Source organism: Echiichthys vipera (assembly GCF_963691815.1).
Source record: "Echiichthys vipera genome assembly, chromosome: 12".
Classification (NCBI taxonomy): Eukaryota; Metazoa; Chordata; class Actinopteri; order Perciformes; family Trachinidae; genus Echiichthys; species Echiichthys vipera.
Genome location: NC_139837.1, coordinates 10,964,130 through 10,984,278, shown reverse-complemented (window position 1 = coordinate 10,984,278; position 20,149 = coordinate 10,964,130). Strand labels below are relative to the sequence as shown.

The 20,149-nt window shown below is 41.2% G+C and overlaps 1 protein-coding gene across 2 annotated transcripts; it reads right to left on the bottom strand.

The window, feature by feature from the left end:
• Window positions 1–1,816: 1,816 nt before the first annotated feature.
• ddhd1a (DDHD domain containing 1a) lies at window positions 1,817–19,909 on the bottom strand. 2 transcript variants are annotated; one of them, XM_083924294.1, is made up of 14 exons: window positions 18,863–19,909; window positions 17,051–17,227; window positions 12,577–12,678; window positions 9,783–9,911; window positions 8,255–8,402; window positions 6,065–6,174; window positions 5,563–5,669; window positions 5,217–5,476; window positions 4,498–4,573; window positions 4,009–4,158; window positions 3,694–3,758; window positions 3,379–3,551; window positions 2,752–2,949; window positions 1,817–2,652 (listed from the first exon to the last, which is right to left on the bottom strand). In XM_083924294.1, exons 1-14 carry the CDS (start codon window positions 19,677–19,679, stop codon window positions 2,465–2,467), a joined length of 2,700 nt encoding a protein of 899 aa, XP_083780420.1. In that variant the 5' UTR covers window positions 19,680–19,909; the 3' UTR covers window positions 1,817–2,464. The 2 variants fall into 2 exon arrangements, with proteins under 2 accessions (XP_083780420.1, XP_083780421.1); XM_083924295.1 differs by lacking the exon at window positions 12,577–12,678.
• Between the last annotated feature and the right edge of the window lie 240 nt (window positions 19,910–20,149).

Below are 20,149 nucleotides of genomic sequence, written 5' to 3'. Positions count from 1 at the left end.
TGCAATTTGTGACTGATGAATGGGCAAGATCCACCAAATCAAATATAGAAAGACTTTCCTATCGCTCCCTTATATGTCCCTTCTTCCATATTATTTCCAGGTCACCTGTCGGGTCATACGAGGCAGCCCGGTTTCAGTCAGTAGGCCCTTGCATAAATAACAGACATTAAATACCAATAAATGGATTCCATTCAGTGGTGGATCAGTCAACAACAGCCCTTGTGTGGAACAGTAAAGCAGTAAATTCACCATGGCAAAATTAAAAAAATAAGCTTTTTGATAACTACGGTATTCTAACAAGTAGGACACAAAGGAAATTTGACACTGACAATTATCAAGGTGGTCACGGGACTCATTCCACTCGGAGGGTAGTTCCTTTTCCTCATCCATTGCAAATGTCTTCTAAATGATTTAATTAGAAGTCCCACCATGAATGATTTACTACTCAATAAAGAACAAAGCAGTTCCTCAGATGTGTTGGCACACCAGCATCAATTGACTGATAATATAACACCATGCAAAGTGAGTATGTTTTCTAAATTCTGCATAATCATAACTGGGCGTGTTTTTAAAAGGACCACATTCAACAGAGGTACGATCCATCATGACATTACTGATTTTTTTTAAATTATAAATAACTGCTCTGACAAAGCTGAGGCAAGTGTCATGATAAGCAGCAAAAGTCATTTTTAGAGAAGGAAAATCCTCCAGTTGTCCACGTTTTTTTTGACTTTTTGGAGTAAATTATGCAATGACCTGTCTGGTGGCTGGGAAATACACCGTAAAGAAACCCTTCTTTCACACTAATAAAAAGACAAGCTGACATTTCCATTTCTCAAAAGGGTCAGGTGTGAATTGGTCACAAGAAAAGGCAAAAGAGACACAATTAATTTCTGCGTGCAATGCATCCCAACATAATAAAGTCGCTATTTTTTACCCTAGGCCAATTACTTTTTCATGGAGCCTTAGAATGACGAATGCCACGCAGCTAACAAGCTACACACATGTTATTTGGCCACAAGTTTGAATCCCATTTTGCCAGAGATGAGATACAGGTTTATATCCACTAGAGCCTGAAAATCACTAGGGATTTTTTTTTTTTAAGAAAAAATAAATGTACTACGACTAATTTCATCTGGATATCAATATAAAGATACTGTATAGCACAGAGAAGTCTCCCTATAACCTAATATAGAATGATTAGTTTGAATAGCTGTGATTGTTTTGGGTAAGACCTCATATTGTCAATGACATCATCAAGAGATTAAAAAGTAAACTGGATGTAAGAAAATAACTCATAAATACATATCCGGCCCTTGTTTAAGAGCGTAGATACGCATGTCATAAGAGCATCATGTACAGTCAATTCCACATGGGAACTAATGATGTCCTGTGCGATGTTCAGCTTTAACTGTTGTGTTAGTAAGAGACATTCTGTGCCTGGTACTTTCACAAAAAACGTACTGTTAAGTTGCAGAAAACAAAACACGGATAAGCGTTCTATTTTAGTTGACAGTGTATAAAAGTGGCATTTTGTTCATCTTTTATTTGGTGCATATCTATTTCAAGAGTCAAACAATGTTAAAAAGAGGCAAAGATTTAAAAAAGAAAGATGAAGAAAAACAAACTGAAAATATAATGTTTGTTATGTCTTTCTTCACACTTCAGAAACATTATTAAAGGGATAATGCCAGAAGGTTTTTTCAAAAATAAAAACACAAACTAAACAACGTGAGTAATATTATTTGGCTAATTTTGAAAGGCATTGCATTTGCTTGTTAAGTTTGTGAGATGTAGTAGCTAAAGGTTTATCTGATACAACTACAATTATTTTGACAAATATATTTGTCTCTCCTTTATGTAAAAAAAAGAAAGAAGGTAAAGACAACAGACATAGAACTCAAAGCCTCAGTGACTGAGGGTCAGGCAAGTGTATCACAAGGCTCCAGAATGAGTCTGTGGAAGGGCGGCTGGATTTAAGAATTGATGAACAGGACATGTGTGGACACTATCATACAAGCTGCGGCTGATTAATGTTGAAGACTTGGGGTTGAAGTTATAACTATCTTCCTCTGGGTGCAACAAACACATTAGACTTTTATTCCATGTTTAAATGTAGCTCTTGGTCATACTGGCAAAGGTTGCACCTCCTTAGGGGTTCCTAGTCCAACACTGTCACCCTTAGGGTGCACAATTGTGTACAAGCTACACTAAAAAAAGAGACAAAAATGAACATCTTGGAGAGTTGGAGATGATCTTCAGTTAGTTTGTCAGTAATGATTCCCAAGTGTTAAAAGAGCTTGATAACAGGGAGATATAGGAAAAAAAATAATTAGTGTATTTGAGCAGTTTGTGTGCAGGAAATATAAATGAATGAGGTTTATTTCCGTGTCTTGCAAAGAAGATGACACATTCCCTCCTGGGTTAAACCATAGTGTGAATGTGTTGTAATGATTGTGCTGCCTCAGTCTGGCTCCGGAGTATCTTCTGCTGGGTCAGAGGGTGGCATCTTCTGCTTGTATATGAAGGTCAACAGGAAGAGTGCTATGTCATGTGAGCACCAGTAACCTGTGTGTGAGGTCACCGCTGACCAATAGCGACTCTCCACCATACCCTCTCGGAGCTCAAAGTCGACTCGCCGCTCCAGCTCCACTGTAAGACAGAAATAGTCATTATAGCTGATTTGTACCCTCCAGACCCACCAACAAATGTGCATTATTGTTTAGTGTTGGACAGGTTAAGTGAACTAACATGATGTGTCAGTAATGGGGGAGGTGGGCCGAATCAAGGTGGAGAGGCCGTATGCTGACTGGCTTTCTGTCCGCTTCTGCTCCTCTTCCTCAGCGGTCGCACCTCCCTCCAGTCCTAAAGACACTGAGGGCTGGCTGTTAGAGCGTGAGAAACGTGAGAAGAGTATGCCTCCGATGCCCTTCCCTATGCTTGCTGCTCCTGTATTGAGTGTCGAAGAAAGAGAGAAACAAAAAGAGATATGCTGGGTGGGATGTGGTTCCAAACAACACAAAAAGAATGGTAGTAAGGCTTTTCTTTTATTTTCTTCTATTTATTTTAAAGTACAGAGGGAAGAAAAGTGTATGAGCCCATTCTTCACTTCTCCACATGATGGCAATGTTGATCTAGTAAGTGCGAATCTCACATTAACTCCAGAGTGAATTTTTTTCTCGGGGCTTCCCACTATTGTCAGAGCTCATATTATTTCCCTATATATATATATATATATATATATATATATATATGCCAGTTGTAAAAAAAAAAAAAAAGATTACCTAGTCCTTTCTTTCTTTAAAATGCTGTGCAAGTCATGTGCACCATCAGAGCTAAGTTTGGAGCAGGATTTGAAAAGTGAATGTAATGTCTTACCCAGTATGCTGGCCTTGCCCAGATTGGTGATGGACTCTCCATAGTGCCTGCGGGCAAGTACAGGAGAAGTGCTCGGGCTGGGGATGCTCTCAGTGTCAGATGTCGGGTCTTTGACTGGGTTCAGGAAGGTAGGCCGGACCTCATCGTAGGATGTGGGATTAGTGGCACTAAACCTGACAGAGAAAATAAACCCCCAAAAATCAGAACGTACATACTGAAAACATTGTGTGTGTGTGTGTGTGTGTGTGTGTGTGTGTGTGTGTGTGTGTGTGTACAAGAGATAACATTGAGTGAGATGAGAGATTCACAGCTTACCAGTGTATCTGAACAGGTGCGATGTTGCTGTAATGTTTGAGGATGAGAGGCTCAAGTCTGTAGGCCTAAACACAGCAATAACACTGCAGTTAGCTTACAGTACACATAAATGGCACAAACAAGTTCTGGTCTACTAGCAGAGCACAGCAGATAACCCAGTATAAAGAGAAAAAAAAATCCTACTTATAAATCACACCTTAAATGTGTGTGGGCGAAGGAAAAAATAATAAAGTAAAAGTAAATATTGACGTGGTGTCATAATCCTAAGTGAGAGAGCGCAACTGTATGGGGCTGGGGCAATTAAGGGAGACTGACCACAGGGTCCGTGGGATGGAAGACATTGAAGAGCCTGCTGCAGATGGAGGTGGGCAGGATGTGTTCCTGGTGGCAGCTGGTACCAGGGCGGATCCCTCTCAGAGCCAAGAACACTGCCAGCGGGGAACCCATGCAGAAGAAGTTTTCCACCTGAGAGACAAAAAATGCAAAGATGATATAAATATCTTTTGGTATTGATATATGTAGCATTTGTTCAGTGCTGTGAAGAGTAATCAGTTCTGTTTTGTCTGATAATAATAATAATAAAAATAGACACATGAAAAGAACATAGACTCAAAAGGTAAAACAAATTATTACATTACATGAGGAAGTGAAGTCACAGTTTTTGGTGGTGTGAAGTTGTTTAGTTTTTTCTAAGCAAATATCCTTGCTGCTAAAATGCTGAAACCATTATTATGTAACGATTCTAGAGTAATGTCATATTGTAATGGTACACATATGGTATGTTGAAATACTTGAGAATCTTACCTTAAATTTGAGGGCTGGCCGTGCTGGGGTTTTTGAGGCCTCCAGAGTGAGGAGTTGATTTTCCAGCTCTTGTAACCTGATAAAAGCAAAAAGGGTCACAGTTTTCATAAACTAGAAAAATAAATTATTGCATTTTTATAACCTTAAACCTCAAACTACCTGGACATACTAACTGATTCCCCCACTAGCTATAGAAAACAATCTCAGCTTGGATCAACAACCTTTTTTTTCCAGCGGCTTCTTGTTTCACTAAGGTAATGGTGCGCACACTAAATGATCCTGCACACACAGGGTGATGGGTGGTGCAGAGGAGATATATCGAAAAAGCCTCTTCCCTTTCATTTGATCATGAGGCGTCACAATACCCTGCTGCCTCACAAAAACAAACAGGAAACACAACTCGCCACCTGAAAATGGAGCATGAGATGAGCAGCACATACTGTATAATAATAATAAATTCTACTAGGTTTGACATTGAATTTAATGTATGAACAGATTGCCTTGCTTTTTCATATTAAGAGAGCTGAAGGTAAATTAGAAAATTGTCATAATGAAGTCCAATCTAATCGTCCAATATAATCATTCAGCTCATTCATTGTTGGGTATTCTCCTCAGAGTGTTATTAAAACATGTTCTGTTTATCGCAAGCCTTACAGCTATACATGCAATCCCTGAAGCCCAGCCGTGAGTCATTGAAGGTCTACATTAGCGAGCTCTACCTATTCCTTGTGAGCCGTAGCTGCTCCAAAACGTGCTTCTCCTCGTAGGACATCCAGCGCAGGTCCAGTTCCTCCTCCACAGCGTGATGCTCCTGCTGACAGAAGCGCACAGGATCCCATCCTGTCATGATGTCGTAGGTGATGACGCAGCCGAGGGAGTGAGACACAATGGACACTTTGCCACTCTCCTCAAACTCGGGGTTGCGGGAGCAGAAAAGCGTGTACAGTCTATTTAGCTCCTGTGTTAGGCCCTTGGTAATCTGGAGAATGGAGAGGAGTGGAGAAGACTTAAGTGGAAATAGTGGGTCACGGAGAACTCTGATTTCTGGAAGTGTGTGACTCTCACCTCATCCCGGTAAAGAGGGCTGTTGTAGTACATGATGTCCATGGCACTGCTGTTGAGCAGATCCCTCAGTCCTCTCACTTTGTCTGGTGTTATCGAGTCTACCGTATCTACAGAAACAAAGGAATCGATATCACAGTATAAAACAGAATTAATGCCACATGATGATGCCGGAATTCATACACTCAGTGGACACATTATTAGCTACAGTACACCTATGAAACCTAATGTAGTCCAATACAACAGCTCGGCTATGAATTATACCTTTATAAAAGATAATAATGTTCAGTATTAATTAACCTATATGTTCAATAATTGAGGTTGTAGGTTACTGTTCTTTAAGGGATGACTCTGGCTATGTTTCATTAACGCTTTTTCATTAGGATAGGAAAAACTGAACTGCTTGTCCACTGTACACAGAGTTAACAAAAAAACACACTTAAACTGCTCATGCTTAAAGCCGGAATAAATACATGCATACAGGCAGGCAAAAACACACACTAACCTCCATCCAGTGCAAGTTTTGAGCGCCACTCGACAGGCAAGAATTCCACATGCTCGTCGTTGTGCTCTGAAAAGTGCTTCTCCTCCATTTTCCTCACACCCTCTCTCAGCCTGAATGCACACATAACAGAGACCATGAGGACAACATACTGTGCACACTGACATCTTCATTACTTTAGTGCATTTGGGTATATGTTGACCGATATGCCAAAACATTTAGAAAAACAAATACAATATGCAGTAATGTCATCATCACATTGTACTGGCAGCAGCGTATTATAATGTGATATGTTATAATAATATAATCTGAGTGGATGAGTGACATGCTCTGTGTAGAATAGCTGGCCCTGATACAGACTGACTAGTGAGTTGGGAGTCTGTGTTTGTACTCGTTCTCACACAGACTTTAATGACTGTGGGGAAGAGAAGAATGATGGCCATTTTGCTACTTCCTTACACACATACACAGTAATACTACTAGTCTAATGGGGCAGCATTTGCTGAGAGAGAGACAGAGTGAGACAGAGAGAGTGTTCATGTGGCTAAATGGAGGCTGAGAGAGGCTCTTGCAGGCTAGTGTGTCTGCAAGGGAAATAAATGTTTAGAGGGTAGAGTGCTGCATTACAGAGCTTTCTGTGCTGCACCCACAAGGAATCCCTAGCTCTAAGGTTGGCATTAATTGGGCAGTAAGCTTTGACATGGTAGGTTTAGCTAAAATAGGTTTGTCTTAGAGCATAATAATACCCTAGACAACCACAATGTCGTCTTTCACTGCTGTCGATGACAGAGAGCCAAAATTAATTTAGGTTAAAAAAAATCTAAATAAAAGCAAAACAAGAAACTGGCTAGACATGTCAGGTTGATCTTTCCTCTTGGCTGAGGAAAGTGGGTACGCTGTAATCCACAGGGATCTGGGAGTAGGGCTTAAAGTGCTCTGCAGCTTGACTTGGTCTACTTTACCTGCTTAGCTGGTCTAAGCTGCGGCCAGTGGCCCAACGCTAACTTTGCAACACAGTGAACCACATGGCTCTGGTCTGCACGTTCTGTACTACTGCCCGGAACCCTCATGGCCCACGGCCAGTACAGTGGTGCCATTCAGGGTCAGGATCATGTTTACACAACACATCGCACACAAAGACACAGCCTATCAATAGCTTATATACTGATGAGCTGCACTTCATTGGTGATTCACCTTTTAAAAAGATAACAACAATAGAGATAACTTGCTCTATCGGGTTACTTAATACATAAGTGATTATTGTGTCATTATAATTTTCCCTATGGCCTCTACACAGACTATTGACAGAGCTCCTCAGAACTCATCAGACTGGTTAAAGGATCATCTAGTGGTATCAGGCTATACAGATCATTTTAGTTTGATGTGCAAAAGTACATTTTAACACTGAGATAGCATGGGTCCCAGTTTTTCAATGAATACAATCAATTTAGGTTTTTGTGCAATATTAGAATGCAAAAGTGTATTATGTTCCCCACATAATATTTCCCTTATGTTCTTGGCCCCTATACCGAAGGCAAATTAACAATATAAAGAATAAAGAGAACAGCAGGAGAAGACAAAGAGAGTGAGAAAGATGGAAAAAGTTGCGGGTGCAATCTTATCAAAAGAAATGCTTGAAATAACTTCCACTGTGGGTGGCCTTGGATGAACAAAGCAGAGGGATAAAGTACGAGACATTAAATGGCGCTTTTTGATATTAAGCTTGGACCCCCCCTAACTGTGGTGAATATTTTCATACATTTTTCACCCGACATTTCTCTCCAGAGAGGGGAAATCATAATATTCATAACATTCAGAGAAAATGCTATAGCACAATTCATAACGATTTAAAAGAACAAGATATTCTAACACTGTTGTCGTAACAAACAGAGATACAAAGTAAAAAGAAAGGAGAAGTGAGCTGCATTTAGAAAAGCCACAGGAAAAGTGTGAGACAGACTGTGTCTGAAAAAGAAGAGAAAGGGAACAGCAAAAAAAGAACAGACTTTATGACAATTCAAACATTGCATCATCAAAGGGAGATTTTAGACTGGATCTAGTTAGGTGTATATACATTTAAAGCTGCTTTAACCCCTTCACAATTTAACAGAACAAAGGAGACCAAAGAGACATAAAACAACACGCATCCAAGAAAATATTGAAGCTCAATCAAATTATCTGCTTAAAACTCACATTCCAGTGTTTTTAATAATGCGTCCCTGGTCCATCTTCTGTCCAATCCCATGAACCACAAAGACAATGTGTGTCGTCTGAGGGGGTCTGTCCTCAGGTGAGGCCTCCTCAACATAACCCCGATGGAGCCGTGTCCCACTGCTGGAGGCTGGAAGAGGGCAGAGGACAGGTTTGGACTCTTACTATTATCTTGCTGTTTGCTTGTGATTTTTGTATATTAAGAAAAGCAAAACATTTTACAGTATGTACATCTGTACTGTATTGCTTTATACACACACCATGGCCACTAGATTGCTATAAATATCTTAATGATGGTATTTAAGTAACATGCTGCTTTAAGTCCAAAGAGATGCCAGTAGGTGAGGCACAAAGTCCTTCTCTGACTGTGGCCCAAGACTGACTCAGCTTGTGTGTTATGTCTTGAAGGCTGAGTGTGTGTCCTTATTTAGAAACTATCGTTTAGTCTAGTCATTTGCTGTTAGGTGATGGTGATGGGAGCCAATGGAATGTGCTTCTGTCTGGATAGCACTAAGGAGATTTCCTATCACTAAGCATTTGTGTGTCAGAGGAGATTGACAGCTAGTGACAACAACTCTCCCACTCATTATCTGCGAGCAGGAGATGAAAATGTACCATAGAGCTGGGAGAATGGAGATCAGATTAGAGTCATCCATACATAGGAAACACTGGACATGGGGTCAAACTGCAGTTGCCGTCTTTTCAGTTAAACTAGGGCCATTTGATCAAACCTATTCCCTGAGAACAGCAGATGGACACTGCGTGATTTTCTGGGCTAATCCAGTTAAGAGACTGAACTGTACCCAACCATGTCCAACAACTGTAGTAGCAAATGGCAGCACGCTGTGATTGCAGCTATAAGTACAACATGTCTGCACTACTACAAGTTGGAACAAGTCAGTGCACCTAGTGAGGTTTAAGCCATGAACGCAATTTTGGTCTGTTGTTGACTTTCATTGACTTTCATGAATTTCAAGGATTGCCATGAAATTTGGTACTGACACCTCAGAATGATTTGTTCCAACCTTGGTGATCCTCTGGCACATTCACATCTAAATTTCACTTTGTCCAATATTTTGGATAAAGTGTGATGGCAACCAAGGTAATTATTGCTAAATAGCCAAATGTTAAAATTGTCAATATGAGCATTACAGCATGCTTATGGCATTAAGCTTCAACCATCGTCCAGCCTCAGGCTTTTAGTCTTGTTTGACCCTAAACAGTGTAACATAAACTTGGCTAAATAAAAGTATTTCTTTAATAATCTGTCATTAATATATATTGTTGTACCTCTCAAGGTTTCATGGTCAATATTTTGTAGTTGTAGTCATTTTTACAGTAACCCAGTCAGTAGTGAGAGTAAGATTTAATTTAAGGCATTACTTGTTCATTAACAGTGGGTTCCAAATGGATTCAGTACAAAGTGCAATCACATATATACATTATGATTCATTATGATTTGTCCACCTAATTATCTAGAAAAAGAATGAAAAGTGTGCCTATTACAGACCTTTGGAGAAGCCCAGTTTCTGGGTGACGGTGCGTGCAATTTTGGAAGTGGTGGCATCGCTGTAGAGGTATACCTCATCCACGCTGTGCCAATCCACATGGGTTCGACTCAGCTTCAGACTGTGGATGGCTGTAGGTGAGGGAGGGGGACAGTGAGAGAGGAGTGAGTGAATGAATGGACAATGGAAAGGAGCGGAGAGCATCAGTAGATGGTGTGGGAAATTTGGCAAAGAGAAGGAAAATCAGGGAAAAGGGTGAAGGAAAACAGGTGCACCGTCACAAAGGAATGGGATTACAGATTTCAAAAGGAGAGATTGAAGACATTGTCAGAATTACACCATGTTGTAATAGCACGGTACAAATAAGCAAAAGCCAAGGATGATTCTATTCACAGATCAATCAAATGCAGTCTGGAGCATTGATCTGCAGTTGGAAAAAAAAAAACACATCAAACTATCACACCCCATGATTGCATATTTCAGCTCTTGTCTGTGGTGGTTGTGTTTCATCAGATGGAAGATATTTTAGGTGCAGCTAAATTTCTCTTCAGGTTGTTGCTTCGAACTGTGTTGCAGTGAGGAGGGCAAGTAAGAGCAGAGGTATGGCTAGGGAGGAGACACCATGAGCTACGCAAGATGAGCGATAAATGAAACTGGATGACTTAAGAGAGTTATTTATGTCTCTGCATGTGTCCTTCGAATGTCCTGTGCAGTCAAGTACATCTGGATGAAATTGGTGGAAGACCTTGGCGTAGGTCCAGTGCACAGTCATGGCTCTTTGTACTGCTCTGAGTCTGAACCAATCTGCGGATTAAAATCTTTAAGAACGGAATAAAGTACTTGGAGAAATAAAATGTTCCAGATTACCTTTCTAACATACAATATAGTCCCGCAAACAATGTCAAATTATCACAAAAAAACGTGACCATTGTATGGCTATGTAGTTTTTTCTAGCCAGATAAAAAAACAATAAAGCCCTGAGGAACCTGAGGTGAGAAATACAGTTTCCTCTGTCACACGTTTCCATTTATCTTTGCATTTCTCTAATTAAACCACTCAACAGCAAAGCAAATATGTGCCTAACCCCTACCACCACACAGAATATCACTAAACCGCTCTATGACAGCAGCAGAGAAGGGGAACGATCAACTCTTCTGAGATAACCTTTCACCATCTGGTTTAGCTTCATCTCAGGCAGTTTAGAGTGACCTCCTTTTCTCATCTACCTCATGGACTCAAAAGAGAGGGCAAAGGAGAAAAGGATGATGGCAGTTGCCATGCGACCTACACAGTAACATCAGGTGGGTCCCGCCACTACAGACTGTTGAGCTTAATTTGTAGCCGAGTCCACTGTAAAACAGGAGGTATTTGTCCAGCTAGAATAGGAACTAGTATATGTTGAACTTCTACAGTTAGCTGGCTTTATCAATATAAAACATTAGTTTGATGGGATTTACATGTGGAAATGTAGCCAATTAGATGGAGTAATGCTTAGGGGTTATACAAAAACACTTCCTGTTTTACAATAAAAGACAATGCATCGCTTCAGGAAGGGAAAGGCGAGGGATCAAAGTGTTTAGAGGAGCTGGAGGTCAACCAAGAAAGGCTAAAGAGTTTACTGAGGGAGTTCTCTAACAATGCTATGGCGAATTACTGAGGGACACAGGATGAGGAAGAGGGTTAAAAAGTAAGAGGACAAGGGACAGAGACAAAGAGTGGGGAGGAACTGGGTAAGCTGTTGAAATAAAAGAGATACAAGGAAATTGTGAGGGAAATATGCAGGAAGCAGTGTTGGGAGGGGTTCCTTTAACTAATCACATCTACAATATGCTATGATGCTGTCTGGGATTTTTGTTGCAATATATCAGTTACATATTTTTCTTGGCTGTAGCATGACAAACATATGAGCTAGATTCCCTTCATATGTTTTTTCCACCTCTTGCAGAGAGAGAATATTAGTGCAATCTTAATGTAATGTTTGTCAAAAGTGTACTTGCATCATTGTATACTTTGAATCCTCACAGTATCATGCAAGAAAATCAAAAGGTCTTGATTGAGGTCAACGGTCACTTGGATTTACTAGCTGAGAACACAGACCCTAAGACCGCTCCGTCGGGCATTTTTGATGAGGGTCAATAAACCCAGAACTAGGACAGTGATGGACCTATAAGAGGGCGACTCTACACATCATGTTAGGGGGCTATAGTAAAGAGCCACAATGGCTCCACTGTTCAGCTCATCACTTATGTTGGGCTCTCAACAGAGAGCTTTGTTCATTGCTCTTAGAGCGAGAGCTGGTGATGGAGGTTCATTAATAACGGTCATACTGCCAGAAGGGATGAGAGAGAAAGCGGAAGATTGGGCTGGAGAGATAGAAAAGGGGTAAAGAAGGGTGGCTTTTTGAGGACCAGCTTATTTATTTCGCATCCAATAGTAGCTGAGTGAACCATTTTGTCTACTCACTATCCCAGCAAGAAGATTTGAGACAGATGCAAAGGTTTCCTCAAAAAGCAGCAACAGCACCAAACTCTGGGTCAAAGCACAAAGGGAGCAGTTCTAGCAACTAGGTCCAGTTAAGGTTGCAATGGAGAACTGGGAAAGCGGCCAAAATCCATTTTAATACAACCAAATCTAACTGAGCCTAGGTCTAGTTCTAAATATTAGATTGAACAGGTCAGAACCACAACAGAAAGGAAAATCTAGTTCCATAAAAACATAGGAACGACTAGGAGAGGACACAAGCTAGCAGATCTAACACAGCAGAGGTATAAAAAAGAACTTGGTATTTTACGGTACCTTGGCAGCGTTTGCGCTTGTGACATGTAGTTTTAGCACTCGTCTGATATCCACTCCATTTGAACAGAAAAGGGAGGTAGAAAGGGGGAAGGTGGGAGAGAACTAACAACCAAGAGAGAGTGAGTAATGGCTATTAGTCCAGTGTCAGTCACACAGGTTACCACTGTCATCACTCTTGAACAGGCCAATCTATCAAGTAGCGCTGCTATCAGGTTACCACTTCAAGGGGCCTGGACACTGGGCCTGTACTGGTTACTGACAGAGCCTGGTGGACGCAGGTAGATATCATGAAAACAGTAATAGGCTGGGGTGGCTCAAAATGCAGCGCTGCTTGACACATGCCTAAAATGACTGAGGTAGCATCTGTTTTACACTCATTACAGACACATCCTGTCTTCATTTTACCACCATTTCTTAAAACTTTTGTTTGTTAAATAGTCTACTAGGTAGGCGGGGAGTTCCTTTTCCAAACCATAAGACTAATATAAGGAGAAAACAATAAAAACAACCATATTGTATATGAAGTTGCATAATGACAAATTAGTGAACATTTCAAGACCTTTTTTTAGTGGAACACAAATAATAAACACAAAACCTTGGATGTTCCTGACAGCATCTGCAAGTACTTAAGTTTCCATTTGAGTGAATAGAATAATAAATGTTTTAAGGAACTAATGTAGAATCCCACTATTAAATAAAGCAACATACTGCCAACAAACATATAAATAATCTGTAAGAGTACACTGCTCGTACTTGGAGCTGGACGGATGACAAAATTGATATACATTGTTGCTCAATACAATATTAAAATGATAATATAAAACAGAGTTATTGTAGATTGATAAATTAATGTAACATTGATTTAAATCGATGCACTAGTTACTGTAGTTGTGGTTTAATGTTCCAGTAACTGGGGTCAAAAATATAGGCACTGGTATAGGAGTGATACAATGCTAAATCATTTTTCCACAAATACAAATGACTACATAAACACTGAATTAATCAAGTGGCAATTGTGCAGCCTGTTGGTAAATATTTGCTGAACTGAAATCACTCTACAATCATTACCAAATCAAATTCAAACTTACAGCAGCTCTATGCTCAATACATTACTCGGTTGTAATTGATGTCAGACATTTGAGGAGACTTCCTCTGTGTTTTTTTAATCAAATCTGCTAAGTCTACAAGACTCGCATCTGACTAAATCGTTCATCCCGTGAGAACACAGACGCCAGACTTGCAAATGTCAGCAGTGTCTCTCCATCAGCAAAGGTGAAAGGCCGAGGACGGCGAGGAGAGACCTGCTGAGTGCACAGGAAGTTTGTCTGCTGTCAGTATAGTCCCATTTGGGCATTACAGCACTGATGGATCCATTCCATGTATAGGTGTTCCCTAATGACTAGGATATGTATTATGTGCAGAATCCTCATGAGGATGTAACGAGGAACACTTGATTTGTGTGGCTGTTTGCTGTGTATGACTCACGACTCAGACCACACTACATGACTTTTGGGTCACCCGAAAGCATGTTTAGACAATCTCTTATTGATAGGTAAAAGACTGTTGCCATCTGATGATCTCAAACATAAATCAAAGCTTAAACACAAGTGACAACAAAATTTAACTGACTTCCGACCAAAAATAGATCAATAGAGCTGGTTATTAGATGAGCAATTGCCGTTTCTTAAGCATGTGTCAGTCATCGGTCACGCAGTGCAGCCTCATGTGCTGATTAAACAAACAGGCAGCTGAATATGTAGTGTACACAAACCAACATGTGAGCCTTGCCTACCTCGAACATACCAAAAGAATTATGCCGACAGAAGACCCTATGCCCAGACTGTGGCTTTAATTTTCCTTTGACGTCTAAGAAGCCTGACATATTGGGACACACCCTATAGTTTCCACCACAGGCTTACTGCTCTACACCCATGTACACACAAATTGAGGGCTTGAAGTGTATGGATGGGATCCTATTCTAATTATTTTCCCCCCTCACTCATCCTTTTTTTCTATTTCATATTCAGTCTTCAAATTCCAAATAAAACTTTCCTCGGCTAGGAAATAAAACTGGCACCATTAGGCCAAGATAAAATCTCTTGATCAAAGTGAGCCAATGGAAATTAAAGAAAGTTAATAACTGTAACACACAAACATTAATAAGGGATAATGAATTAGAACTTTTTTTATCAGACATTGAAGCTCTTATTGATTAAGGAAAACATTTGTGAATGACAATTTCTCATTTCAAGTTCACATAAGCCATCAAATCAATCCCTCGTTCTTCTGATTTCTGAAAGAACTACTGTGAAAACCACCACTGTTCATTAATGACTATAGCACTAAAACTGACTATTGATCTTTCGTTTCTTTTATCACTAATGCAACTGCCTTCCTCCTTCCTGATTCATCAAGAGAAAGCAGAAACATACGAATCACGGGGGAACAGGACATTCATGTACTTTTTGTACCCAGCAGTAGTCCGGCCCACATTCTGATGTTATGCCTGCATAGCACGCTGGTATCATGTCTTCTGCTTTACTAACCTTTTGCTCAGCTATCTACTCAGGCACGAGGAGCAAGAAGGAAGAAGAGCTTAGAGATAGGGAGGGGAGAGATAGCAGGGGAAATGTATGTAGTGCAGTAATGTCAGAGCTCAGCCCGCTGGCTTTATGGTCCATTTATCAACTGAAATGCAGCTCAAGGTAGCCGGCTTATGGCTCCTAATGCTTCAGATTATTCATTCTAAAATGAAATAGTCTACTGAAAAGTCTCCCTGTAACACAGGTGAATTAACAGGATCTATCACTCACTCCGCTTTCACGCTCTGCTAAATATAGGAGTGGAAAACAATCTGCCAACAAAGGCAGCAGGAAGGTTTCAAACAGATGCTCACTGTTTCAACCATGCATTAACGGGGGAGTTATTAGAACATGTGAAAATTCAGAAGGAATTGGGTTTTAATAACAGATAGTGTAAGGGCATGTACTTATTACACCATATTGTACTACACCATATGGTGAGTAGAATTACCTGATCTATTCACCATTGCAGTAGTTCACGTACTAGACAAGCTAAGGTCATATGATGTGTGTGTTGTGCAATGGCGGGGCCCTTAAATGTCACAAAACCCATTTTGTGTGCCCTCACAATATGTTTCACACACCTGGCATGCAGATAATCTAACTGTGAGCCTTCTGTTTTCTGTGACTGTTCATGTGCCTGTGTCTATTAGTGTCTATATGGACATGTACACAAATGAACCAGCAGTGACCTTCTAGTTTTGATTCAAAACTTATGTGATTCAGTTTGGAAAAGTGCCAGTAGCTAGAACATGACACCAACAGTGACGACGCAAGTAAGTCTAACCGACCTGCTGTAGTCACTTTCTTCTGCTCTGTTGAGGTCTTTATTTATAGGCCTTAAAGTTATTCTAAATAGGGGGACTGACATTATCCTGACAAGTCAGCTACAGTGCAGTGTGCTAGACACAAAACAAGCAAAAAAGAGCAGCTTTGTGTGATAAATAGTCATTTCAGCATCATTATGTACTTATTCAAATGTAACTAATCAGGGTTACAGGAAATAAGGATAATTTGACGATTAACTGCTATTAATAGATTAAGACAGACGATTTAAAGTTTTGCATAAATGTTCCAGGTTCTCTTTGTGGTGTTTTGATGTCTCTCACACATATTTGCTCAGTTTTTATGATGCAGACTTAACATTTTTCTCACAGTTGCCGCATCTTTTTCTCTCCGCTTCTCTCCATTTATCTGCCACGTTCACACACCCACACATTCATCACCAGTGAAGGTCCTGTAGATCTGTCTGCCTTAAGGACACTGCTGAATAAAAGAGCCTCTTTCTTATTGCCTTTCACAGCTAATTCTCATTACATTTCCCCTGAGCTGGAGAGTCCTGCCAGAATGTACGAGCTGCACCTTCTTTACATTGGGCAGGATGACATGACAAAACCTACACTCACATGAATGTAAGAACCTGCTCCATTCATTTTTCTAGTGATTGTGTATCAATAGTACAGCAGCCAGGGCTGTCACGCAATTCACTATTTATGACTCACAGCGCTTTTCTTTTGATTTTATTGTGAAAATGATGACTTCACTTTTGAATGGAATTTATGCCTAATGATGCCTATGAGGGCATTTCATCTACTCATTGCCCTCACACAGCATTGTATAGGTGTTATTTTACGAGATTCTGCCTGGAACAGAACTACAGAGGTGGTGAATGCAGCAGTAAAATGGTGATGATTGGGCAATAATGTGTATTCGGCCTTATCTTTCTACCCCAAAGCACATTCTGACTCTCACAACATTCCCTCTCATAACCTAGTTATAATCAAGTTATGAGCCATGTTTATTTATTTAGTATTGTTGTTTAAAGGTCCTCTGCCACAATATACTGAAATCATACAACTTGTCCTTATTTTCTACCCTCCCCTTCCCCTCACCATCTTTGCTATCGACAGTCCTGACCACCAGATCCGTCTCGAAGGTGTCCTGCATTTGTTGCCCGCGGAAATGGTTCAGGTGCTCGTGCTCGATGAGGTCGCTCTCCTCCTCCTCTAACGGGAGCCAAGTGCCATCGATAAACCACTGGCCCCTCATGACTGGAATATGGTCTTGTTCTGTAAAACAGTAAAGGCAGAATGGATTAAGGTACAATGGGATTTCATAACTGTATGGATGGACATTTTGGAACCATGAGCCTATAAAATCAGTGGTGGCATATTTACCCAAATAAAGGAATTTTACATTAGTTTTGCTCTTATGAGGCGTTTTTTTTTTTTTTACGAGTGTGAGTGCAGGTGACGCTGCAGTGCACACTCCTGCCTACGGTTTCACACTATTCCACAGATCTGAAGGTGGTTATAACATGCCAAAACATGCAACCATGTGCCTACAGAGGCATGGGAGAAGAAGACTGCAAGCTAGTATACATGTATGTAAACATTTAAAAAGTTGGTCACTTTTTAGTAACTGAGTGCATGACTTTGCATTTCAGAAGGTGTTTTGGATAATGTGAACTGATTTCAGCTTAACTCAACAAGTCTGGCAAATCCAGGAGGGCCAAGTCTCAGCGGTTTATGGAGCGAGGCCAGTTTTGATTACAGTCTCAATGTCATATTATTAACGGATTCTCTGGTGGTGAATAAGATTGTGCATGTAGTTCTGAATGTAGGCAGACTTTGCAACTGAACAGAGTTAGATTGCTCATTTGGACAAATATAACAACACATGATCATACTTTAATTTACAGACAGAGTCCCTTCATAATGGTAAGGCTAAGACAGATGGAAAAGACACACCAACTGAGGCTCAGAGTAGATACTATTCACTCATTGGTTCCATGTCTGGTCAGAAAAGATAAGTCTGTACGCTTTACATGATATTATGTTTCAAGTTCCCATGAAGTGATAAGAGACTTTTCACCTTGTAAGAGCACAAAGCTCCTCTCCTCTCCATGCCCCCCATTACATGAACTGACCTGTTTTTTCCTAACTCATATACTTTTGATTACATTTTAAATAATCTCCTCTTGCATTAGTTTCCATCTCACATACAGTGCATCGGGGTCTTAAATGTTAACATGACAGTGTGTTTACTGTGGTACAGGCCAAGCTGAAAAGGCACAGTGAGGGTCTGAGCTGACTACAAAAGGACTTACATCAACAGCATGAACTTTGAGGCAAATAGCTGCTTCTCTAAAATGTCACTTGGAGTTAACCTTCAAAAAAGAACCAGCTATCCATAAACCCTTTCATCGAGGTCATGTTGCTGAGGCTTTACAGTGACCGCCTTCATTTGTTCCATGCCTTTTCCTGGAAATGTCCATGAATTAGTTAGCACAAATGGATCAGCTGAGTCCAATAGGCTGACTTCCTGATTTGGTGTTTCCTTAAGACAAGCAATTACTTTGCTAGTGAAAGAACTATAAAACAATGAAGGGCTCAGCAAGTAACTAAACTAAATGGATCATCAAATGCTACTTTGGATCTTTTAAGGGAGCAGGGATAGATGTTGGAATGGGTGTCTAAATAAGCACCAGACTTGTCTGTGGGTCATTACTCTGCATGCTGTCAGCCATTGTACTGCAGGATATAAAGTATGTATATGAGGCATAGGTACACGACATGAATTACTACCTAAGGAAATGCACTTAGTGAGGCTTTGGAGACCTGCTACCTGGAACTTTATAGTTTGTGACTGATGCAAAGCATGATTTTATAGACTTTGAGGATTTTCTTAGTTATGATACTCACGTTTCCAGTAAACAGGATTGCATTCCTTCTCTCTCACATCCACTTCATAAAGCCCTCCACGGACACAAACAGGCTCAACGTAGATTTCAATACTGTCAGGGTCCCTGTCATCCGAGGACACGGTGGATGTGTCCAGGGACCCCAGGCCTCCGTGCACACTGCTGGTCCTCGTCTCCACCGGCACCGCACCGTTCAGTCTGCTACTCTCCACAACGGTATTACCACACTCTTCCTCCCCGATGCTGACCTGGGAGCCTTCTGCTGCTGCAGCACCGGGGTTCAGTTCGCAGTATTTCCGAAACATACGCTCAATTTTAAGCGAGTCATGCCCGACAAAGGGCTTCCACGTTTTCTTGTCCTCTTTGTAAAACCACCGCACCTCCTCCGGACCGAGCTCCGTGACCACCTCGCTGAATCGGTGCCTGGAGCTGTTGGACCGCGACCTCTTCCTCCTCTCGAACAACGGACCCGCGTTGTTCCCGTCGATGTCGCTGTACTCCAGAGAGCCGCTGCCGCCGTCGAGGAAGGCTGCCGGGGGGCTCAGGTCCAACAGCATCCCGGCCTGCGTGCCGTGGTGTTTGGCGTGCAGAAGCGGCAGGTGTCCGTCAAGTCCCGACTGGACCGAGGACATCCCCGCCTGCATCGTGTCGTCCATGGGACTCATCTCGTGACAGCACGAGAACACATTGCTCTCCAAATCCCACTCCTTGTTGTTGTTGGCGGCGTCGACGCTGACCGGCGAGCCTTTAATGTTGTTGTTGGTGCTCAAAGAAGAGCTTAATGTGGAGGTTTTGGTTGTAATGTTGAAACTGCTCATTACTAACCCGAGCACAGCCTCACTACCTCCTCGTCTAACACTTCACATTAACACATAGTCCAGTATTACTTCTCAACGGCTATCACAAGGTGTCATACCGTTAAGTGTTAACATTAGTCTGTTAGCTTGCTATCTAGCTACGCTAACGAAGCCGGTTGTGGAACTACGAGGCTAGCTTAACTAGCAAGCCTGCAACGTTGAAACCGGAAAACCTGTTCCCCGCTTTTCTCGTCCTTTCCACTACTGTAAATCTACGTCCAACCACTTTTCCGTCACCGAAGTCGCTTCAGTCCAGCTCGATAGGCGTAATATCGCAGTCTCGCCATACTTTGTGCGTGTTCCGGTCTCTGTGGAATTTTACATTCATTCGTTGTCCAAAACAAATCTTGCATAGAGACAGTTAGTATGCGATGCGTGTCTATGGGCTTGACAGCTGACGCACAGGTCGCAGGATTCAATCGGGAACGCGC

Coding starts and splice junctions, on each gene's coding strand:
- ddhd1a (XM_083924294.1), bottom strand. CDS start 19,679: ATGAGCAGTTTCAACATTACAACCAAAACCTCCACATTAAGCTCTTCT. Junction 6,175..8,254: donor ATTATTAAAAACACTGGAAT/GTGAGTTTTAAG, acceptor GTGTGCATTCAG/GCTGAGAGAGGGTGTGAGGA. Junction 4,574..5,216: donor CTACGGCTCACAAGGAATAG/GTAGAGCTCGCT, acceptor TGCTTTTATCAG/GTTACAAGAGCTGGAAAATC.